This window comes from Bombina bombina, chromosome 12 (assembly GCF_027579735.1).
Source record: "Bombina bombina isolate aBomBom1 chromosome 12, aBomBom1.pri, whole genome shotgun sequence".
NCBI classification, from domain to species: Eukaryota; Metazoa; Chordata; class Amphibia; order Anura; family Bombinatoridae; genus Bombina; species Bombina bombina.
In genome coordinates, this window is record NC_069510.1 from 156,735,538 (window position 1) to 156,760,321 (window position 24,784).

Consider the following 24,784-nt stretch of genomic DNA (forward strand, 5'->3'; position numbering starts at 1 on the left):
CGCACCACTATCCCGCTTGAGGATAGTTCGTCATTTAAGGAACCCATGGTTAAGAAATTAGAGACCCTGTTAAGAAAAATGTTTCAGCACACGGGGTTCGTTTTTCAACCTGCAGCCACGGTTGCTGCGGTTGCGGGAGCCACTACCTATAGGTGCGACTCTTTGTCAGAAATGATCGAGGTGGAGACTCCCCGCAATGAGATACATGAAAGAATTAAGTCCCTGATGGTAGCTAATTCATTTATTTGTGATGTTAATATGCAGAGTATTCGCTTGAATGCCAAGACATCAGGCTTTACTGTTCTGGCCTGGAGGGCCCTGTGGTTGAAGTCGTGGTCTGCTGACATGACGTCTAAATCTAGATTGCTTTCCCTTCCATTTAAAGGAAAGGTTATTTTTGGTCCAGGCCTGGACTTGATCATATCCACTGTCACGGGGGGCAAGGGTGCCTTTCTACCACAGGAAAAGAAGAATAAATGTAATGGTCCTAATGACAGAAACATACCATGAAGCCCGAGCAGTCAAAGGGATCTTGTAAACCCTCTCAGTCTTGGAATAAAGCCAAGCAGAGGAAGAAGCCCGTCAAGACAAAATCGTCATGAAGGGGCGGCCCCCAATCCGTCTCTGGATCTCGTAGGCGGCAGAACCTCTTTTTTTCGTGGAGGCTTGGTTGAGAGACGGACAGGATCCTTGGGTTCTGGAAGTTGGTACCCAGGGTTACAGGGTAGGTTTAAAACTCATCCTCCCAGGGGCAGATTGCTCTTGTCAAATCTCTCATCAAATCCAGAGAAACGGATTGCCTTTCTAGAGTGCGTGAGGGATATCTCCTCTCTAGGAGTAATTGTACCGGTACCTCTAGCAGAAAGGGGTCTAGGGTACTATTCAAACCTTTTTGTAGTACCAAAGAAGGGTGCGTTTCGCCTGATTCTAGACCTAAAGTGCTTAAACAAGTTTCTGTTGGTTCCATCGTTCAAAATGGAGACATTAAGGTCTATACTACCCCTAGTTCAAGATGGTCAGTTTATGACTACGATAGACTTGAAGGACACTTACCTTCATGTGCCAATACACAAGGATCACTTCAGGTTCTTAAGGTACGCCTTTCTGGATCAGCACTTCCAGTTTGTAGCTCTTCCATTCAGGCTAGTTGCTGCTTCAAGAATCTTCACAATGGTTTTGTGAGCTCTGCTCGCGGTGGCGAGATCCAGAGGGATAGCAGTGGCTCCTTATCTGGACGACATTCTCATTCAGGCTCTGTCCTACCAGCTGGCAGAGGACCATTCAAGTGATCTTCTCCTCCTTCTGCAATCTCATGGATGGAAGGTAAACTCTGGAAAGAGTTCTCTGGTTCCCAGTACCAGAGTGGAGTTCCTGGGCACGATAATAGACTCCATTGCCATGAGGATATTCCTAACAGACAAGAGACGTTTGCAAGATTGTCTCCAGCTGTCTTGCCTTTCAATCCTCCTCAAGGCCATCAGTGACCCGGTGCATGAAGGTGATTGGGCTTATGGTATCCACTATAGATGTCATTCCTTTCGCCAGATTCCATCTCCTGCCTCTTCAGCTGTGCATGCTGAGGCAGTGGAACAGCTATCATTCGGACCTGTCCCAACTGATCTCTCTGGACAACGGGTCAAGGGAGTCTCTCTTTTGGTGGCTCCGTCCAGACCAGCTCTCTCAGGGGACATCCTTCCTCAGACCATCTTGGGAGATTGCGACTATGGACGCGAGTCTCTCAGGTTGGGGAGTGGTTTGGGGTGTCTCTTCTCCCGATCAACATCCTGGAACTTTGGGCGATCTTTAACGCTCTGGAGGCTTGGCCTCTACTAGGTTTGTCCAAGTTCATCAGATTCCAGTCGGACAACAATGCCTTTGTGGCTTACAAGAACCATCAGGGGGGAACGAGAAGCTCCCTAGCCATAAGGGAAGTATCTCGGATTCTGGAGTGGGCGGAGGCCCACAAATGCCCGCTATCAGCGATCCACATCCCGGGTGTGGACAACTGGGAAGTGGACTTTCTTAGCAGACAATCTTTTCATCCGGGGGAATGGTCTCTTGACCCCAAAGTGTTTGCGGAGGTTTGCAACAGTTGGGGACTCCGGAGATAGATCTCATGGCGTCCAGACTCAACTTCAAGCTACCTAGATACGGTTCGCGGTCCAGGGATCCCCAGGCAGAACTGATAGATGGGTTAGCAGTGTATTGTTTCCTATACAAAAGAGTCCTTTTGTATAGGAAACAATAATGTTCGCTAGGGTGTATCATTATCATTTTTATATTGCATATGCTAAATTTATCAGTATGTATATGCCAATTTTCGTATGTCATAAGATTGTATGAACTATTTCGATCATATGCATCTGTTTATGTTTCTGTATACCCTGACAAAGATTATTTTAGAACTATCAGTTCTACATTTGTTATAGGGGGTGTATATCTGTTTTGTGAGACATTTATCGCTCAGCTGTGACTCTTTTTTTTGTTTTGTTTTATCCAATAGCTGTCTAGGTTGGGAAATAAGTTGTGACTGTGTTCCCTCTCAAGTTAAGCTATGACTAGGGCTCTTTAGCTGAAACGCGTAAGCTTAACCTACACAGCTGTTTTGATCTTTGTTTTTAAGCTTGGTGGTGGTATGGATATGGACTTTTAAACTTGTATGCTGATGCATAAATAAAGGCTACATTTTATAATTGGATATCGCTCTTTCTCAACTTTTATACTCTGCATTTGACTTTTATACTCTGCATTTGACCAGCCTTGAGCGTATATCCAGCCTTGAGCGTATATCCACCCTTGCTACTATCCTGGTAGTCAGTGAGCCCACTGTGTTAAGAGCGGCTGTGAAGCTGTTTGGTTTCCTAACCTGGGTTCCTAACCTAGTGTTCTCTGTTCCTTACGGACTGTTACACATTGTTCAACAGGATTGGCCAGTTTTGTACACACCCCCTGTACGGATACGCCCACGCCTTGGCGCTCTCAAGGAGCATAGCTCTAGAAATACTGCAGGTACATTCAAGCGGAGCAGGTCGGCTCCGGCTGTACAATGGTACCAAAGTCCTCGGTGACAGAAGTACGCCCACGATTTGGCGGAACACAGATGGACTGTCCAAACATGGCAGGGTAAGCATCTATCTGTCAGTTCTACTGATCTACACTTTGTGCAGAACTTTATTCAGAGCATTTCCTGCCTTGATATAAAGACTAGGATCGGAAGGGTTGTTATTACCGTCTGGTTGTTATTACCGTCTGGAGCATTATCTTGATTGTTTTGACAGAGTGTTTACCAGGTGTAGGAATAACCCAGCAAAGTTATACTGAGGCTTTTGAAGAAACTTTTTAGCCACTAAATAAGATATATTTTCATACACTAAGTGGGCTTTCCTCTACAGTTGATCATAAAGTATTCTTGCAATCATTATTATTATTCGTTATCCTTTAATACAATAGTTACAGAGGAAGGATTTCCCTGACTCAGAACGCTCTCTGAACTTTATAAGGTCAGGGTATCCAGAATTCTTTCCTTCCTCCAGGACAGTCTGGAGAAGGGACTTGCCACCAGTTCCTAAAGAGGACAGATTTCGGCTCTATCTGTGCTGTTACACAAGAAGCTCGCTGAGCTCCCCGATATTCAGTCTTTTATTCAGGCTCTGTCCAGGATAAGGCCTGTGTTTAGACATTCTGCTCCTCCTTGGAGTTTGAATTTGGTTCTGAAGGTTTTGCAGGGCCCTCTGTTCGAGCCTATGCATTCCCTTTACATTTAGACTCTGTCTTGGAAGGTTCTTTTTCTACTGGCCATTGCTTCGGCACGCAGAGTGTCTGAATTAGCGGCCTTGCAATGTGAGCCCCCTTATCTGGTTTTCCATGTGGATAAGGCTGTCCTTCGCACTGGACTGGGATTTCTCCCTAAGGTTGTGTCTGATCGCAACATTAATCAGGAAATTGTGGTTCCTTCTTTGTGTCCTAAAACAACTTCTTCGAAGGAACGGTTACTTCATAACTTGGATGTGTTTCGAGCTTCTATCTTCAGGCTACGAAGGATTGCAGACAAACTTCAGCTTTGTTTGTTGTCTATTCGGGGAAGCACAAGGGGCAGAAGGCTTCTTCTACTTCCCTATCCTTTTGACTGAGGAGCATGATTCACTTGGCTTATGAGACTGCAGGACATAAAAGTACCAAAAAGTTCTACAAGCTCACGGAACAGTGTGACATGACATAAGCCTCCTCAGATGGATTACGGCTCACTCAACTAGAGCTGTGGCTTCTTCTTGGGCCTTTAAGAATAAGGCCTCTATGGAGCAGATTTGTAAGGCAGCTAACTGGTCCTCCTTACATACTTTTACAAAGTTTTACAAATTTGACGTTTTTTCTTTGGCTAAAGCAGCTTTTGGGAGAGAGGTTTTGCAGGCTGTGGTGCCCTCAGAATGGGGTCTGCCTCCTTTTTACCCTTCCGTATTTCATTGTGTCCTCTAGAGCTTGGGTATTTGTTTCCCACAAGTAATGAATGGAGCCGTGGACTCTCCTTGTAAATGACATAAATTTTGCTTACCTGATAATTTCATTTCCATCGTTATGAGGAGAGTCCACAGCTCCTTCCCGGTGCTCTGTTGGGCGAACCTACATTTCTTTTGTGTTTTCTTCTGGCACCATTTATACCCTGATATTTCTCCTACTGTTCCTTGTGCCCTCGGCAGAATGACTGGGGGATGAGGGGAGTGGGGGAGGTATTTAAGCCTTTGGCTGGGTGTCTTTGCCTCCTCCTGGTGGCCAGGTTCTGTATTTCCCACAAGTAATGAATGAAGCCGTGGACTCTCCTCGTAATGATGGAAATGAAATGATCAGGTAAGCATAATTTATATTTTTAAGTATTTTTTTGTTTGTTGCATTTAAAAAGGGGGCTTTTTAAGACAGGCTTAAGGCCTTAAGGTTGACCAATTCTTTCATTTGTGATGCCAGTATGCAGGAAGTGCAGGTAGTGTATCTGAGTGCAAAGACCTCAAGCCTTGCCATTCTGTCTCGCTGAGCCTTGTGGTTAAAATCTTGGTCAGTGGACATGGTTTCTAAGTCTAGACTCCTTTCTTTACCTTTCAAGGGGAAGACTTTGTTTTGTCCTGGTCTGGATTGCATGATTTCCACTGTAACAGGTGGAAAGGGGGCCTCAGGACAAGAAGGCTAGACCTAAGGGTCACCAATCCTCTAATTTTCGTTCCTTTCGCAATTTCAAGGGACAGAAATCCTCAACTTCCACCAATTCTGACCAGACTAAGAGTTCAAGGAGACCAAACCAGCCATGGAACAAGGGAAAGCAGCCCAAAAAGCCTGTCTCTGAGAATAAATCGACCTTAAGGGTCCGTCCCCGATCCAAGATCGGATCAGGTAGGGGGCAGACTTTTCTTCTTTCAGAATGCCTGGATTTGCGATGTTCCGGATTCTTGGACGGTGGACTTTGTCTCTCAGGGATACAAGATAGGCTTCAAATCTTGTCCCCCCAAGGGGCAGATTTCTCCTGTCAAGATTATCAGCAAACCAGGAAAAAAGAGGCATTCTTAAATTGTGTCAGGGATCTCTCCTCTCTATGGGTGATCACCCGGGTTCCTCTGGCAGAACAGGGCTTAGAGTTTTATTCCAACCTTTTCGTCGTTCACAAGAAAGAGGGAACCTTCCACCCTATTTTAGATCTAAAGTGCCTCAACAGATTTCTCAAGGTTCCGTCCTTCAGGATGGAGACTATCCGATCCATTCTCCCTTTGGTCCAGGAGGGTCAATTCATGACCACCATAGACCTGAAGGATGCTTACCTTCATGTTCCTATTCACAGAGAACATTTCCAATTTCTTCGGTTTGCCTTTCTGGACAAGCACTTCCAGTTTGTAGCCCTTCCTTTCGGCCTAGCTATAGCTCCCAGAATTTTTATGAAGGTTCTGGGAGCTCTTTTGGTGGTGGCCAGATCTCAGGGATTAGCTGTGGCTCCGTACCAGGACGATATCTTGGTTTAGGCTCCATCTTTACATTTGGCAAAATCTCACACAGACTCTCTGTTGTATATTCTTTGCTCTCACGTGTGGATGGTGAACCTGGACAAGTTCCCTCATCCCAGATACAATGGTCTGTTTTTTTGGACTATCATAGACTCAACCGCTATGAAGATCTTAACAGATGTGAGACAGTCCAAACTTCTCTCTGCATGTCTTTCTCTCCAGTCCTCTGTTTGCCTCTCAGTGGCACAGTGTATGGAGGTAATTGGTCTCATGGTGGCCTCCATGGACATTATTCATTTTGCTCGCTTCCATCTGAGACCTCTCCAACTAAAATATGCTCAGACAATGGAACGGAGATCATTCGGACCTATCTCAATGGATTGTCCTAGACGATCACATGAGATAATCTCTCACCTGGTGGCTTTGTCAGGATCATCTGGCTCGAGGCATGTGTTTTTTGAGACCATCTTGGGAGATTTTGACTATGGATGCCAGCCTTTCGGGCTGGGGAGCAGTTTTGAGTCCCTTAAGAGCTCAGGGATCTTGGTTACTGAAGGAATCCATCCTTCCAATAAATATTCTGGAATTGAGAGCAATCTACAATGTTTTGATAGCGTGGCCTCAACTGAGTTCAGTCCGGTTTATCAGATTCCAATCGGACAACGTCGCATCAGTGGCTTATATCAACCATCAGGGAAGAATAAATAATTTCCCTAGCGATGAAGGAAGTCTCTGGCATCCTTCAGTGGGCGGAATCCCACAATTGCCTCATTTCGGCCATTCATATCCCAGGTGTGGACAACTGGGAAGCAGACTATCTGAGCAGACAGACGCTCCACCCAGGAGTGGTCTCTTCATCCGGAGGTGTTTTTTTGAGATAACCCTCAAGTGTAGTGTTCCGGACTTAGATCTAGTGGCGTCTTGCCTCAATACCAAGCTGCCCAGATACCGGTCCAGATCAAGGGACCCTCAGGCAGTTCTGGTGGATGCACTAGCAGTTCCATGGGAGTTCGGTCTGATATATCTGTTTTCTCCGTTTTCCCTCCTTCCCAGGGTTATAGCCCGCATCAAACAGGAATGAGCTTCCATGATCCTAATAGCTCCAGCTTGGCCCCGCAGGACCTAGTTTGCGGATCTGGTAAAAATGTTGTTGTCTTCTCCTTGGAGGTTGCCGTTGCGGAAGGACTATTATAAGCTTTGGAGCACCTATTTAGCCTGGTGCGATTCTCTGGATTTTCTTTGGCACAAGTTGAGAGTTCCCCGTATTCTGTTATTTCTCCAAGAAGGTTTGGAGAAAGGTTTGTCTGTCAATTCTCTAAAGGGACAGATCTATGCCCTTTCCATTTTGTTGCATAAATGTTTGTCTGACCTTACGGACGTTCAGGCATTGGTTAGAATAAGGCCTGTGTTTAAACCTGTTGCTCCGCCTTGGAGTATTAATCTTGTTCTTCGTGTACTGCAACAGGCTCCGTTTGAGCCTATGCATTCTGTTAATATTAAACTGTTGCCTTGGAAAGTTCTGTTTTTATTGGCAATTTCTTCTGCTTGTAGGGTTTCAGAACTTTCGGCTCTATAGTATGAACCTCCTTATCTCATTTTTCATGCAGATACGGCGGTTCTACGTACTAAATTTTTATGTCTTCCTAAGGAAGTTTAGGACCGCAATATCAATCAGGAAATTGTCGTTTCTCCCTTTTATCCTAATACTTCCTCTCAGAAGGAACGTTTGTTGCACAACCTGAATGTGGTTCATGCTCTGAAATTCTATCTCCAGGCTACTAAGGATATTCGTCAATCCCCTGCCCTTTTGTGGTGTTCTCCGGTTAGTGTAAGGGTCAAAAGGCCACTGCGACTACTCTCTCTCCTTTTGTTTGAGGAGTGTCATTCGGTTGGCTTATGAGACAGCTGGGCAACAACCTCCTGAGAGGATTACGAGTCATTCAACTCATGCTGTTTCTTCTTCCTGGGCTTTTAAGATCGAAGCTTCAGTGGAACAAATTTGCAAGGCGGCCACTTGGTCCTCATTACATACCTTTTAAAATTTTTACAAGTTTGATGTTTTCACCTCAGCTGAGGCTTCCTTTGGGAGAAAGTTGCTTCAAGTGGTGGTGCCCTCAGTCTAGCTCCGCCTGCCTTTGATTCTCCCTCCCTTTCCATTCTGTGTCCTCTCTGGCTTGGGTATTGGTTTCCCACTAGCAATGGAATGGAATCATGGACTCTCCATGCCATTGGAAAGAAAACAAAATTTATGTTTACCTGAGAAATTATTTTCTTTCCTGGCATGGAGAGTCCACCACCCGCCCTTGTCTAAATTTAAGGCAGATTTTTATTTTTGTTTTGTAAACTTCAGGCACCTCTATACCCCTAGTGTTCCTCTTTCTCATTCCTTACTGCCTCGGCTGAATGACTTGGGAGTGTTGGAAGTGGGAGGGATACTTAAGCTTTGGTGGGGTGTTCTTTGCCTCCTCCTGGTGGTCAGGAGTTGAATTCACACTAGTAGTTGAATGGAATCGTGGACTCTCCATGCTAGGAAAGAAAATAATTTATCAGGTAAGCAAAAATGTTGTTTTTCTGCTATTTAAAACACAAATAATTTGCATAATTTAACACAAATGTTTTTAGAGCTCGATTTATCATCCTGTGGCGGACAGGGGCGTATTTGCCCCTGTCCGCCCGGCTTCACCTCTCCTCTACCAGTGAACCTGTGTGCTCCTGTGCGCTTTTTGTGTCCAAAAAATATATTAATATCAGTAATGTATTTTAGGTTATCTTCGTTAGCTAATTTTCCCTCTGGTTTATATCCATTTGTACTGTGTCCAGAGCAAGTTATAATGATCTCAAGGTGATTAACTTGTTAATACAGGGCCGTGATAGCAGTGGCCAGCAGCTACCTTACCTCTGTATAACTTTATACCTTACCTTTCCTGCTGCACGGGTGGTCTTACCATCGGCGTGTCAGCTGAACTTCAGTTCCCTGCCTTGCAGGAGCTCTCCTCGTTGGCAAATCTGGTGTCCCTCTCTGGTGACGTCACACTCTGTCCGCGATTGTCTTCAAACTTGCGCAAAGTTACAATAATGTCCGAATCTGTGGTACCTGTGGTCTGCAAACAGTCCTCTTTTCCTCTGCTCTTTAGTATATGAAAGTACGCAGGGTATTGACCTTTACTTTACCAACAGTACTTCGTGCTTACAGTTGTTTCTGTTTCTTGTATTGCTTGGCTTGTGTTATTGATCTCTGATATACACAGACTCCTTTCTACAAGGAAGGGAACTGAAGCTCAGCTGACACGCCAACGGTAAGACCACGACCATGTAAGACCGGGGAGAGTATAAAGTTATACAGAGGAAAGGTAGCTGCTGGACACAGTACAAATAGATATAAACCAGAGGGAATGTTGGCCAGCGAAGATAACCTCAAATACATCACTGATATTAATATATTTTTTTGGTCATTAAAATCAGCCAGGTGGTGCACCTGCTAAAAAGGTCCTGGGGAGAACACTGCTCTTGGTGTCTGTGCAGTTCTGTGTGAATCTGTCTTGTTATGAGTGCCTATGCGTCCCGCATGAGTCTGTTTTTCTGTTTATCTGTACTGTTTTGTGTGTGTTTCTTGTTCTGGGTGATGTGCGTTCTGTCTTGTGGGTAGCTGTGCTGTTCTGCATGATTCTGTCTTGTTCTGGGTAGCTGTGCGGTTTTGCTCGAGTCTGTTGTTCTGTTTGTCTGTGCTGTTCTGCGTTTCACTCTTGTAATGAGTTCCTGTGCTGTTCTGCATGCGTCTGTCTTGCTGTGTGTGCATGTGCTGTTCTGTGTGAGTCTGTCTTGCTATGTGTGCATGTGCTGTTCTTCATGAATCTATCTTGATTTGTATGCATGTGCTGTTCTGCTTGAGTCTGCTCTGTTTGTGCTATTCTGTGTGTGTCTCGTTCTGGGTAGCTATGCTGTTCTGCGTGAGTCTCTTACTATTTGTACCTGTGCTGTTCTGTTTGTGCAATTCTGTGTGTCTCTCTTGTTCAGGGTGCCTGTGATGGTCTGTGTGAGTCTGTCTTGCTTTGTGTGCTCCTGTGCTGTACTGTATGTGTTTGTATATTTAACTATATGTCTCTCTGTTGTTCTGTGTGAGTATCTCTCGTTCTTTGTCTATCTGTGCTGTAATATATGGGACTTTCTTCTGTTTGCCTTTTTGTTATGGCACAGTTATTTCCTCTTTCTGTTTGGACTGTGCTGTTTTTGTCTTGTTTAGTGCATGTCTGTCCTGTCTTTTTATGCTGTTTTGTATCTGTCTTTTTTTTTGTTCTCTTTGTGCCTTTTCTCTGTTCCATTAATCTGTTTAGTTATTTTTATGTCTTTGTTGTTCTGCGTGGATCAGTATTGTTCTTCATCTGACTTTTCTGTTTTCAATGTTTTTCCTCTAATACGAGGAGAGTCCACGGCTTCATTCATTACTTGTGGGAATACAGAACCTGGCCACCAGGAGGAGGCAGAGACACCACAGCCAAAGGCTTAAATACCTTCCCCACTCCCCTCATCCCCAGTCATTCTTTGCCTTTTGTCACAGGAGGTTGGCAGAGAAGTGTCAGAAGATTACTGAGTTGTCTCTTATGGAGGGTAGTACTCTTCGAGATGGGACTGGAGTTTTAAGTAGTCTTGTCAGCCTCCGGAGATGCAGGGAGAGTCTTTCTGCGAAACCATCCCGACTCATATTAACATCTCCTTAAGAAATCAGGGTTGACGAGTTTCGCTGCCTGCTTTTTTCACTCAAGTCCCTGTCAGGAGCAAGGCTACACACTGTAAAACTTGAGAGGCCATATTCCTGTTCCACGGCGTTGATTCTGGTAAGATTGTTTAATTTTCTATATATGTAATAATGACGCAAGAAGACGGGGTGTCTCCTTTTATCTGTATAGAATCAAGGGTTAATATCTCTGGAAGGTGATTATTGAACAGGGGGGATGTATACATGATTTCTTTATAGTGTTATTGCTGCGACATGTGAGATGTGGCTCAGGTAATGTGGAACAATCAGGCCTTTTCCTCCCTGAATTACTGCGCAGCCTGTTTACTTGGCGCGCTTTTTCCTGACTGCACGACTTCACGTGACCGGGTGTGACTCTTTCCTCTTCCTTTTCTGACTGTTGGCTGCAGGAGACGAAAGCGAGTTTCTCTGTGGGCCTGGGTCATAGGAGGTGAGTGCCCTGGCCATTGGGTGTATAAAGGTGCCTGTTTAATTATTGTTAAATATATTAAAGGTGCAAGCTATAGAAGACTCTGATATGTTAGAGGATACTCCCTCTTTACCCAAATCTAATGCCTGTGTTTACTGTGAGGAGGCTGTGGTATACCTGCCTGCTCAACTATGTTCCACATGCCTCAATAAAGTAATGCTATCCAGAAGAAATAAGATGTTTAGTACCACTGAGCCGTCCACCTCTGAGGGCTCTCTGTCCTGCGAGGTGCATTCCCTACTTTCATCTCTGATTACACATGCAGCTCCCCGGGGCACTTCTTATCCTTTTGCGGGAGGGACCATGTTGCCGCCTGATTTTGCTGAGCAGTTGCAAACGGAGGTATCTGCAGTCTTTAGTGCTTTACCTCGCCAAGCCAAGTGCAAGCTAAAGGTTAAACATTGCTATCCTTCCCAGGGGTCATCTACTCCGTTGGATGTATCTGAGACTAGATTATCTGCTGATGCAGAGGATTCCGATACTTCGGAGGACTCTCTCTCTGGGTCGGAATCTGCGGCCTCTAAACCTCCAGCTGTGGAGGAACCTGACTTTCGGTTTAGGATGGAGAACTTACGCTTTTTATTAAAGGGACAGTTAAGTCCAAAAAAAACTTTCATGATTTAAATAGGGCATGTAATTTTAAACAACTTTCCAATTTACTTTTATTACCAATTTTGCTTTGCTCTCTTGGTATTCTTAGTTAAAAGCTAAAGCTATTAGGTTCATATGCTAATTTCTTAGACCTTGAAGGCCGCCTCCAATCTGAACGCATTTTGACAGTTTTTCACCACTAGAGGGCGTTAGTTCATGTGTTTCATATAGATAACATTGAGCTCAGGCACAGGAAGCTCCTAGGAGTAAGCACTGATTGGCTAAAAATGCAGGTCTGTGAAAAGAACTGAAATAAGGGGGCAGTTTGCAGAGGCATAGATACAAGGTAATCACAGAGGTAAAAAGTATATTATTATAACTGTGTTGGTTATGCGAAACTGGGAAATGGGTAATAAAGGGATTATCTATCCTTTTTAAACAACAAAAAATCTGGTGTTTACTGTCCCTTTAAAGGAGGTGTTGGCTACTCTAGAGGTTCCAGAACCGAAGTTACCGGAGGAACCTTCTATTCCTAAGCTTGATAAAGTTTATGAGGACAGGGTAGTGCCCCAAACTTTCCCGGTTCCTGTAAAGATGTAGAATATTATTAAGAATTAATGGGAGAGACTTGTATTGTTTTTCTCCCCTTCTTCTTCGTTTAAAAAATTGTTCCCGGTTCCAGATTCTCAGCTAGAATTGTGGGGATCTGTCCCTAAGGTGGATGGCGCCATCTCCACGCTTGCTAAGTGCACCACTATCCCGCTTGAGGATAGTTCGTCGTTTAAGGAACCCATGAATAAGAAATTAGAGACCCTGTTAAGAAAGCTGTTTCAGCACACAGGGTTCGTCTTTCAACTTGCAGCCGCGGTTGCTGCGGTGGCGGGAGCCGCTACCTGTTAGTGCGACTCTTTGAAAGAATTAAGGCCCTGATGGTAGCTAATTCTTTTATTTGTGATGCTAATATGCAGATTATTCGCTTGAATGCCAAGACATCAGGCTTTTCTTTTCTGGCCCGGAGGGCTCTGTGTTTGAAGTCGTGGTCTGCTAACATGACGTCCAAATCTAGATTGCTGTCTCTTCCGTTTCAGTGATAAGAACTGCAGGATAAGAAGAACAAACCTAAGGGTCCTAATTTTTGTCCCTTTCGTTCGGACAAGTCCTAACGACAGCAGCTTGCTGCTAAACCCGATCAGTCCAAGGAATCTTGGAAGCCAACTCAGTCTTGGAATAAAACCAAGCAGAGCAAGGAGCCCGCCAAGACAAAATCGTCATGAAGGGGCGGCCCCCGATCCGTCTCTGGATCTCGTAGGAGGCAGACTATCTTTTTGCGGAGGCTTGGATGAAAGACGTACAGGGTCCTTGGGTTCTGGAAGTTGTCGCCCAGAAGTACAGGATAGGTTTCAAAACTCATCCCCCCAGAGGCAGATTCCTCTTGTCAAATCTATCGACAAAACTAGAGATGCCTTCCTAGAGTGTGTGAGGGATCTCTCCTCTCTAGGAGTAATTGTACCGGTACCTCTAGCAGAAAGGGATCTAGAGTACTATTCAAACCTTTTCGTGGTCCCAAAGGAGGAGGGCACGTTTCGCCCGATCCTAGACCTAAAGTGCTTAAACAAGTTTCTTTTGGTTCCATCATTCAAAATGGAGAAGATAAGGTCTATACTGGCTCTAGTTCAAGAGGGTCAGTTTATGACTAGGATAGACTTGAAGGACGCTTACCTTCATGTGCCAATACACAAGGATCACTTCAGGTTCTTAAGGTTCGCCTTTCTGGATCAGCACTTCCAGTTTGTAGCACTTTTCTCTTCGGGCTGGCTACTGCTCCAAGAATCTTCACGAACGTTCTGGGAGCTCTTTTCGTGGTGGCGAGATCCAGAGGGATAGAAGTAGTTCCTTATCTAGACGACATCCTGGTTCAGGCTCCGTCCTACTGGATAGCAGAGGAACAGTCGAGGACCCTTCTTCTTCTTCTGCAATCTCATGGTTGGATGATAAACTCAGGAAAGAGTTCTCTGGTCCCCAGTACCAGAGTGGCGTTCCTGGGCACGATAATCGACTCCATAGCCATGAAGATATTCCTTACAGATCAGAGACGTTGCAAGATTGTCTCCAACTGTCTTGTTCTTCAATCCTCCTCAAGGCCATCAGAGGCCCGGTGCATGGAGGTGATTGGGCTCATGGTATCCACTATAGATGTCATTCCGTTCGCCAGATTCCATCTGAGGCAGTGGAACGTTGATCATTCGGACCTATCCCAACTGATCGCTCTGGACATCGGGTCGAGGGAATCTCTCTCATGGTGGCTCCGTCCAGATCAGCTGTCACAGGGGACATCCTTCCTCAGACCATCTTGGGAGATTGTGACTACGGACGCGAGCCTCTCAGGTTGGAAAGCGGTTTGGGGTACCAGGAAGGCACAGGGCAGGTGGAATCGGAAAGAGTCTCTTCTCCCAATCAACATTCTGGAACTTCGGGTGATCTTCAATGCTCTGGGGGCTTGGCCTCTCCTGGGGTCGTCCAAGTTCATCAGATTCCAGTCGGACAACATTACCTCAGTTGCTTACATCAACCATCAGGGGGGGGGTACGAGAAGCTCTCTAGCTATTAAGGGGAGGTTTCTTGGATACTGGAGTGGGCGGAGACCCACGACTGCTCGCTATCAGCGATCCACATCCCGGGTTTGGACAACTGGGAAGCAGATTTTCTCAGCATTCAGACGTTTCATCTGGGGGAATGGTCTCTTCACCCTGAAGTGTTTGCGGAGATTATCAACAGTTGGATGACTCCGGAGATAGATCTCATGGCTTCCAGACTCAAGTTCAAGCTACCCAGATACAGGTCACGGTCCAGAGATCCCCAGGCAGAGCTGATAGATGCCTTAGTAGTGCCTTGGGGCTTCACCCTAGTTTACATATTTCCTCCGTTACCACTTCTACCTTGTGTAGTGGCACGCATCAAACAGGAGCAAGCGTCAACTATTCTGATTGCTCTGTCATGGCCTTGGAGGACGTGGTTTGGGGATCTAGTGGGGATGTCATCGGCCCTCAGTGGAGGTTGCCCTGTCGCAGAGATCTGCTGGTACAGGGTCCCTTTGTGCATCAGAATCTAGATTCTCTGAGGCTGACTGCGTGGAGATTGAACACCTAGTCTTAGCCAGAAGAGGTTTTTCTGAGAGGGTGATTTATACTCTCATTCAAGCCAGAAAGCCGGTCACCCGTCGCATCTATCATAAGGTGTGAAGTACCTACTCTGGTGTGAATATCGTGGATATTCCTGGCATAAGGTCAGGGTATCCAGAATTTTTTCTTTCCTCCAGGATGCTTTGGAGAAAGGGCTTGCCGCTAGTTCCTTAAGGGGACAGATTTTGGGTTTTCGTGGTGGCGAGATCCAGAGGGATAGAAGTAGTTCCTTATCTAGACGACATCCTGGTTCAGGCTCCGTCCTACTGGGTAGCAGAGGAACAGTCGAGAACCCTTCTCCTTCTTCTGCAATCTCATGGTTGAATGATAAACTCAGGAAAGAGTTCTCTGATCCCCAGTACCAGAGTGGAGTTCCTGGGCACGATAATTGACTCCATAGCCATGAAGATATTCCTTACAGATCAGAGACGTTGCAAGATTGTCTCCAACTGTCTTGTTCTTCAATTCTCCTCAAGGCCATCAGAAGCCCGGTGCATGGAGGTGATTGGGCTCATGGTATCCACTATAGATGTCATTCCGTTCGCCAGATTCCATCTGAGGCAGTGGAACGGCAATCATTCGGACCTATCCCAACTGATCACTCTGGACATCGGGTCGAGGGAATCTCTCTCATGGTGGCTCCGTCCAGATCAGCTGTCACAGGGGACATCCTTCCTCAGACCATCTTGGGAGATTGTGACTACGAACGCGAGCCTCTCAGGTTGGGAAGCGGTTTGGGGTACCAGGAAGGCACAGGGCAGGTGGAATTGGAAGGAGTCTCTTCTCCCAATCAACATTCTGGAACTTCGGGTGATCTTCAATGCTCTGGGGGCTTGGCCTCTCCTGGGGTCGTCCAAGTTCATCAGATTCCAGTCAGACAACATTACCTCTGTTGCTTACATCAACCATCGGGGGGTACGAGAAGCTCTCTAGCTATTAAGTGGAGGTTTCTTGGATACTGGAGTGGGCGGAGACCCACGACTGCTCGCTATCAGCGATCCACATCCTGGGTTTGGACAACTGGGAAGCAGATTTTCTCAGCATTCAGACGTTTCATCTGGGGGAATGGTCTCTTCACCCCGAAGTGTTTGCGGAGATTATCAACAGTTGGATGACTCCGGAGATAGATCTCATGGCTTCCAGACTCAAGTTCAAGCTACCCAGATACAGGTCACGGTCCAGAGATCCCCAGGCAGAGCTGATAGATGCCTTAGTAGTGCCTTGGGGCTTCGCCCTAGTTTACATATTTCCTCCGTTACCACTTCTACCTTGTGTAGTGGCACGCATCAAACAGGAGCAAGCGTCAACTATTCTGATTGCTCTGTCATGGCCTTGGAGGACGTGGTTTGGGGATCTAGTGGGGATGTCATCGGCCCTCAGTGGAGGTTGCCCTGTCGCAGAGATCTGCTGGTACAGGTTCCCTTTGTGCATCAGAATCTAGATTCTCTGAGGCTGACTGAGTGGAGATTGAACACCTAGTCTTAGCCAGAAGAGGTTTTTCTGAGAGGGTGATTTATACTCTCATTCAAGCCAGAAAGCCGGTCACCCGTCGCATCTATTATAAGGTGTGGATCTCGTGGATATTCCTGGCATAAGGTCAGGGTATCCAGAATTTTTTCTTTCCTCCAGGATGCTTTGGAGAAAGGGCTTGCCGCTAGTTCCTTAAGGGGACAGATTTTGGCACTTTCTGTGTTGTTACACAAGAAGCTCGCTGATCTCCCTGATATACAGTCTTTTGTTCATGCACTGTCAAGGATCAGGCCTGTGTGTAGACATTCTGCTCCTCCTTGGAGTCAGCATCTGGTTCTGAAGGTTTTGCAGGGGGCTCTGTTCGAGTCTATGCATTCACTTGACATTAAGACTCTGTCTTGGAAGGTTCTCTTTCTACTGACCATTGCCTCGGCTCGCAGAGTCTGAATTGGCGGCTTTGCAATGTGAGCCTCCTTACCTGGTTTTCCATACAGATAAGGCCGTTCTTCGCACTGCTCTGGGATTTCTCCCTAAGGTGGTGTCTGATCATAACATTAATCAGGATATTGTGTTTACTTCCTTGTGTCCTAATCCTCCTCCTTCAAAGGAACGGTTACTTCATAACTTGGATGTGGTTCAAGCCTTGAAATTCTATCTTCAGGCTACGAAGGATTTCAGACAAACCTTAGCTTTGTTTCTTGTTTATTCAGGGAAGTAAGTGTAAGGGGCAGAAGGCTTCTTCCACTTCTTTATCCTTTTGGCTGAGGATCTTGATTCATTTGGCCTATGAGACAGCGGGACATAAGCCTCCTCAGAGGATTACAGCTCACTTAACTAGAGCAAAAGTTTTACTAATTTGACGTTTTTGCTTCGGCTGAAGCTGTGTTTGGAAGAACGATTTTACAGGCTGTGGTGCCCTCAGTTTAGGGTCCGCCTTTCCTTTTACCCTCCCGTTATTCATTTAGTGTCCTCTAGAGCTTGGGTATTTGTTTCCTACAAGTAATGAATGAAGCCGTGGACTCTCCTCATATTAGATGGAAAACATAAATTATGCTTACCTGATAATTTAATTTCCATTGTTACGAGGAGAGTTCACGGCTCCCGCCCAGTTCTCTGCTGGGCGGACCTAAATTTCTTATTTTCCTTCTGGCACCATTTATACCCTGATATTTCTCCTACTATTCCTTGTTCCCTCAGCAGAATGACTGGGGGATGAGGGGAGTGGGGGAGGTATTTAAGCCTTTAGCTGGGGTGACTTTCCCTCTTTCCCTGGTGGCCAGGTTGTATATTCCCACAAGTAATAAATGAAGCTGTGGACTCTCCTCGTAACGATGGAAATGAATTTATCAGGTAAGCATAATTTGTTTTTTTGTGTGTGTCTGCGCTGTTCTATATATGTCTTTACTATTCTATAGTAAGTATCCGTGTTCTTTCTGTTCCTGTACTGTTCTGCCTGGAGCTTTCCTGTTCTGTGTGCGCTGTTCTGTATGGATTTGCTCTTTGTATTTGCTGGTCTTTATTTTTTGTGCTGTTTGTGTTTGTTTCTCTCTTTATGTTCTGTGTTGACCTGTCCTGTACTTCGTTTGTTGTGGTTTATCCTTTGTATGCGTTCCTTTTCAGTGTGCCAGGGTACAGATTTGTCTGCTGCTTTTAAGTTTCTGTCTGCTCTAATACAGGTGAGTCGCATACTGTACAGTTTTGCAACTGCTTTCCGTCGCTCGGCCAAACAGACTACTCTCTCTGTGTCCATTCCACCACAAACCCCAGAAAGTGACGTCTTTACATTCTCTGTGTCTTTGGAGATCAAGGAAGATGATGGAAAAGGATACTTCAGGTGACATATTCCTCTGTTTATATGTCATTTTATTTTTTTATTTGCATTGCCCTCTATTTGTCTGTTCCAACTGCTTAAATTATCTAAATCATCCTGGGCTTTTACAACTATCAGCTGTCAGACATTGCAGGGTGCTCCTTATGGAATTCAGTAAGAAAAAGGACTAAACCTTGAAATCTCTTTGAACTGAAAGCTTTAAAATTCCTTCTATAGTAAGTAAAGGGCTTTTAACCAGTATGTCACACAGGTCAAAGAGATTTAAAGGGACATTAAAGGGAGACTAAACCCAGATGTTTTCTTCCATGATTCAGATAGATCAGCAATTTTAAGCAACTTTCTAATTTTCTCCTATTAGCAGTTATTCTTCGTTCTCTTGGAATGCAAGCTTACGAGCATCCCATTTTTGGTTCAGAACACTGGATAGCACTTCCTGATTGGTGGCTGCCTTTAACCACCAATCAGCAAGCTCCACCAAGGTGCTGAGCCAAAGATGTGCCAGCTCTATATTTCATACATAGAAATGAAGTGACAGATTTATTAGGTCCAGCAGAAGGGTATGGCCTACTGACTATTAAAGGGACATGAAACCAAAAAAAATTTCTTTCATGATTCAGACAGAGAATACCATTTTTAAACTACATCCCAATTTACTTCTATTATTTAATTTGTTTCATTCTTCAGATATCTTTTGTTGAAAAATTGTAATGCCCATGGGTGAGCCAATCACACAAGACATCTATGTGCAGCCACGAGTCTATTAAGATTTACTTTTCAAGAAAGGATATCAAGAGAATGAAAAAAAAAACATAATAGAAGTAAATTGAAAAGTTGTTTTAAATTGCATGCTCTATCTAAATTATGTCAGTATATATAGCAGGGTTATAATACAATTTATTTATTATTATTCTTTAAAACAAACCCCCAATAAAAATATATATTTTGAAACAATTAAAATCAATATTTATTCCTAAATTCTTTAAGATTAGTTAATATTTATTTACACATTGAATTAGATTTATAGAAACCAGATTATGAATCAAATGATACACTTAAACTGTCACACTATTCTATACAAAGATCATAAAAAAAATATACCTTTAAAATCAGAATATGGACCTCTTACTTTAACAGTGCCTAGTTAAACAATATAACAAGATACTTTAACCTCCAATTGATATGCCAATTTATCTGAACTGAAATAACCTCATTTAGCTACAATAAGGCAAATTCTAAAATATATAGTTGCAAATATAAATTACTTGGCACTAAATATGACTAGTAAACTAAACAGAAACTAAACTTAAACTACACAGGACTATGAACACAAGCTTAAAATACAAAGTATGCTCTTTAAATTTACCAGTTGTAATCTAACTATAGCCTTAGAATGCCCATGATTTAAATATTATATATATTTAACAATTTCTTATACTTTACCAGGTCACCAGTTTGAGAATTCAGTTAATATCCAAATATGTCTATCGTCATATGTTTTAGGAGAATTATGCCCATTTGTAAGAGAATTAATCTTGATAGTCTCCTATCCACAAAGAGTGTCCCAACGTATTTGTCTTACAGAAAACTGTGTTCGCACACTGGTCTCTCTATAAGCAAAATATTTGTTATTTATATTTTTCATTTAGCATTTATTTTAATACAACCTCGGTGTGAGGGACAACATGTAAAATACATATCAATTACTATTTCCTGTGAGTCTTTAAATATTCCGGAACATCATTTGGTTAGGAGTGGATAGAGTCCATTTCAGGTTTGGTGATTTCCTTTCTAGATAGTCCATGTTTAAAGTCTAGATTCAATAGGGACTCTCAAACAGGTGGTGAACTATGTGAAGATATTAGAATCCTTTCTATTCACCCTAGCAACTTTAAAGAAAAGAAGGGTGTTGTCCCAACAATGAATAAGTTGCACATTAAAACATTGGTTGATAAAGTTAAACGCAGTGAACATTAGGAAGATAAATAAGAAGTAAATAAATACCACCAATTCTCCAGTCAAAAAATTATTTAGGTAGCTTATGGATTAATTAAGAGAGATGCCAAGACCCTCTCCCTGTGTCTGATCAAATTTTGTAACACTCTTTCCTTCAAGCATCTTATTTAGTTGTGTGTGTCTGAGGGCCCATTTAGAGTCCAATAGAACCAGATCTTTTCAAACTGAGCTTGTGTATCGAGGATCTTAGAGGCTGATTCATATATTCAAAATGTTAGGGATAATTTGTTTTTCACCTCCTCCCAAGAGGGAGCCTTAGTTTTCCAATATTTTGCTATTCAGGTTCTAGTAACCGTGCAGGTGATCTTAATGAATATATTTATATTTTTGTTGAATTGGTATAGAGGTTCGTGTATAAGAGCGTGGGAGGGAGCTAGCTGGATTTGTTCCTCTAAGACAGAGCTGAGTAAGGTAGATAGTTTGGCCCATACCGGTTTGATTATGTCACAGTCCCACCACATATGGCAAAATGACCCTATACCCCCACAACCCCTGTAACATAATCTGTTAGTGGGAGACATATGATATGTCTTAATCGGGGTCAGATACCACCTGAACATGGTTTTAATTGTGTTCTCCCTTAAGTCCGCAATTAAGAGACCTTTGCCAGCTGAGTTACATATGTAGTCCCACCAGTCTATCTTTATATATATCCAAGTCTTTCTCCCAGTTTAAGATTACTGTAGATTTTATCGTATTGTTCAGTGTTTGGATCTCTAAGTATAGTTTGGATATAGCTTTTTTGGGTCTGTGTGTGGACTTCAGGAGGGTCTCTAGGGTCGTAGGTCCGGTAAATTGTAAGTCTTTAATGTAGTGTTGAATTGTTGAGTTGACTTGAAGATACTGGAACCAGTTAAGTTCCAGTGGGTCTATGTGAGTCTGTATTTGATTGAATGTCTTAGGTTTTCTACCATCTAGCCAGTCTGCGACCCTATACAGACCCTTGTTCGCCCATTTATCTACTATTATTTCTCTAGGAAGAAGGTATCTGATTGGGCGCAGTAATGTTTGAGTAGATAACATTTTCTGTTTGGTTAGGAGGGACCATATGTGTAAAGTGTTGTCTGAAATGGGAGATCTGTAGCCTCCCGAAATGTCCCCCAAAGAAGGTCTACCCCAGAGAATGTCATCTGGACGGGCAGATCCTCTCAGGTTCGCTTCCATTTGGGTCCAAAGAACCCCTTTAGAGTTTCCCCCCAAAAGTACTGTCTGTGCGAGTCTCGCTGCTTTGTAGTATTCTAGTAAATTTGAGCCCTCCACTCCCCCAGACATCCATGTCTTGTGATAAGTGTGGATGAGATTCTTGCCATTTTTTTCCCTCTAATAAATGTCACTAATTCTGCTTGTTACGTCTTTAGGTCAGATGTCGGGATCTTTATGGGAAGAGTTCTGAATAGGTAAAATAGGCGGGGTAGAACAGTCATCTTTACTGCAGAGAGTCTACCCAGCCAAGAGAAGGTATATGTCCTCCATTTATTAATATTTTTCCTAATTTCTTTATACATGGGTTCGAAGTTATGTTTATATAGCTGATTAAATTGGGCAGTTAGGTGAATCCCCAAGTATTTAATGGAGTGTGTGGCCCACTTCAGGTCGAAGTTGATTTCTATAGTTTTCTTGGTGTGTTGGGGGAGACATAATGATAACACTTCGCATTTGTCGAGATTGACCTTATATCCTTAGATTTGGGAAAATTGATCTAAGAGTTTGTATAGATTAGGTAATGAGATAAGGGGTTTAGTCACTGTCAGAAGAATATCATCAGCAAAGAGTGTTAGTTTGTATTCGTGATCCATGATCACTACTTCTGAAATATCGGGTGAAGATCTAATTTTGGCTGCCAGGGGCTCTGTACATAGTGCAAAAATGAGTGGGAACAGTGGGCACCCCTGCCTTCCATTTAGTATAGGAAAACTTCTGGATTTGTACCCTGAGATAGAAACCTAAGCTGAGGGAGTCGAATAAATCATATTCAGAGCTTTAATTAAGGCACCCCCAAATCCTATCTGGAGTAGAACTGATCTCATGTAGTCCCAGTCTATCCTATCGAATGCCTTTTCCGCAGAAAACGATAGGAGCAGAGAAGGCACCCGAGTCCTCCCCACATAATCGACAACATTCACCGTTCGTCTAACATTATCTGGCGCCTCTCTATCCTTAACGAATCCCACTTGATCAGGATGGACAAGGTTTGGCAGGATATGTTTTAATCTATTGGCTAAAACTTTAGTTAGGATTAAGTCTTGGTTTATAAGTGATATAGGATGATAACTTGAACATAACTTGTGATTTTTACCGGGTTTTCGGGATCACAACGATCCTTGCTTGTAATAAGTCATTTGGGATGGTTTGGCCATCCATAACATAGTTGCAAAGGTCTGTGAGACGGGGTATTAAGATTTCTTTAAACATTTTATAGTATTCCCTAGTAAACCCGTCAGGCCCCGCCTCTTTCTTAAAGGGACAGTAAAGTAAAAAAAAAAACTTTAATGATTTAAATAGAGCATGTAATTTTAAACAACTTTCCAATTTACTTTTATTACCAATTTCTTTTGCAAGATGTACCGAGTCCACGGATTCATCCTAACTTGTGGGATATTGTCCTTCCTGACAGGAAGTAACAAAGAGAGCACCACAGCAGAGCTGTCTATATAGCTCCCCCCTTAACTCCACCCCCCAGTCATTCTCTTTGCTGGCTCTAAGCAGGAAGGGTAAAGAGAAGAGGTGTTAAACTGTTAGTTTTATTTTATCTTCAATCAAGTGTTTGTTATTTTTAAATGGTACCGTTGTTGTACTATTTAATCTCAGGCAGGACATAGATGAAGATTTCTGCCTGGAGGATGATGATCTTAGCATTTGTAACTAAGGTCCACTGCTGTTCCCACATGAGCTGAGGAGTACAGGAAAACTTCAGTGTGAGTAACGGTTTCTTGCTATACAGCAATAAGGTATGTTCAGTCAGTGGTTTTTACTAGCTTGCATAAAGGGTTAATTTTTTGTGGGCACTCAGTTTATGTGAATTTGGGACAAACGCTTTTGTGTCTGGGAGTAACGTTTTCTGTTTTATGGGACATTTGCTTGAGGGTTCTTTGGGGTTTTTTATAACCCACATGGCTTTCAGGCAGGGTTTGTTAGTTTTGTGTAGGCCCCAGCAACATCGAGTGAGGTGGGCGGGGCCTACATTTACAAGCAGCAAGCAACTTCTCCTGAGGTCTTGAGAGTCTTCTGAGGGACTAATTGAAGCTTTAAACCCCATATCATCGCTTCCTAAGGGCAGGTAGGGCCACAGCAGAGCTCTGGCAAGGTGCTTATAGGGGTGTTTAACCGGTTTTAGACAATTATCAATCCGTTTTTTTCATTTGGGGGTCTATTGCTTTGTTACTTGTGGTGCAATCCTTCTAAAGCTTAGTGGGTACACTGTTAAAATTTCGGAATTTTTGAAGCAATTTTAACCTGTTTTGCAGTTTGTGTATGCCTTTTTTTTCTCTTAAAGGTACAGTACCGTTTTTGCAAATTGTATTTTTCTTTTGCATGATGTACCGAGTCCACGGATTCATCCTAACTTGTGGGATATTGTCCTTCCTGACAGGAAGTAACAAAGAGAGCACCACAGCAGAGCTGTCTATATAGCTCCCCCCTTAACTCCACCCCCCAGTCATTCTCTTTGCTGGCTCTAAGCAGGAAGGGTAAAGAGAAGAGGTGTTAAACTGTTAGTTTTATTTTATCTTCAATCAAGTGTTTGTTATTTTTAAATGGTACCGTTGTTGTACTATTTAATCTCAGGCAGGACATAGATGAAGATTTCTGCCTGGAGGATGATGATCTTAGCATTTGTAACTAAGGTCCACTGCTGTTCCCACATGAGCTGAGGAGTACAGGAAAACTTCAGTGTGAGTAACGGTTTCTTGCTATACAGCAATAAGGTATGTTCAGTCAGTGGTTTTTACTAGCTTGCATAAAGGGTTAATTTTGTGTGGGCACTCAGTTTATGTGAATTTGGGACAAACGCTTTTGTGTCTGGGAGTAACGTTTTCTGTTTTATGGGACATTTGCTTGAGGGTTCTTTGGGGTTTTTTATAACCCACATGGCTTTCAGGCAGGGTTTGTTAGTTTTGTGTAGGCCCCAGCAACATCGAGTGAGGTGGGCGGGGCCTACATTTACAAGCAGCAAGCAACTTCTCCTGAGGTCTTGAGAGTCTTCTGAGGGACTAATTGAAGCTTTAAACCCCATATTATCGCTTCCTAAGGGCAGGTAGGGCCACAGCAGAGCTCTGGCAAGGTGCTTATAGGGGTGTTTAACCGGTTTTAGACAATTATCAATCCGTTTTTTTCATTTGGGGGTCTATTGCTTTGTTACTTGTGGTGCAATCCTTCTAAAGCTTAGTGGGTACACTGTTAAAATTTCGGAATTTTTGAAGCAATTTTAACCTGTTTTGCAGTTTGTGTATGCCTTTTTTTTCTCTTAAAGGTACAGTACCGTTTTTGCAAATTGTATTTTTC

General features: G+C 43.6%; 1 protein-coding gene across 1 annotated transcript in view; it reads left to right on the top strand.

Moving 5' to 3' along the window:
* The window catches only part of RABGAP1 (RAB GTPase activating protein 1), an 831,375-nt gene that overhangs the window by 100,178 nt on the left and 706,413 nt on the right, over positions 1–24,784 (top strand). The window contains exon 4 of the mRNA XM_053696166.1: positions 18,117–18,274. Coding sequence (XP_053552141.1) covers positions 18,117–18,274 — 158 coding nt within the window. The remainder of the gene's footprint in view (positions 1–18,116; positions 18,275–24,784) is intronic.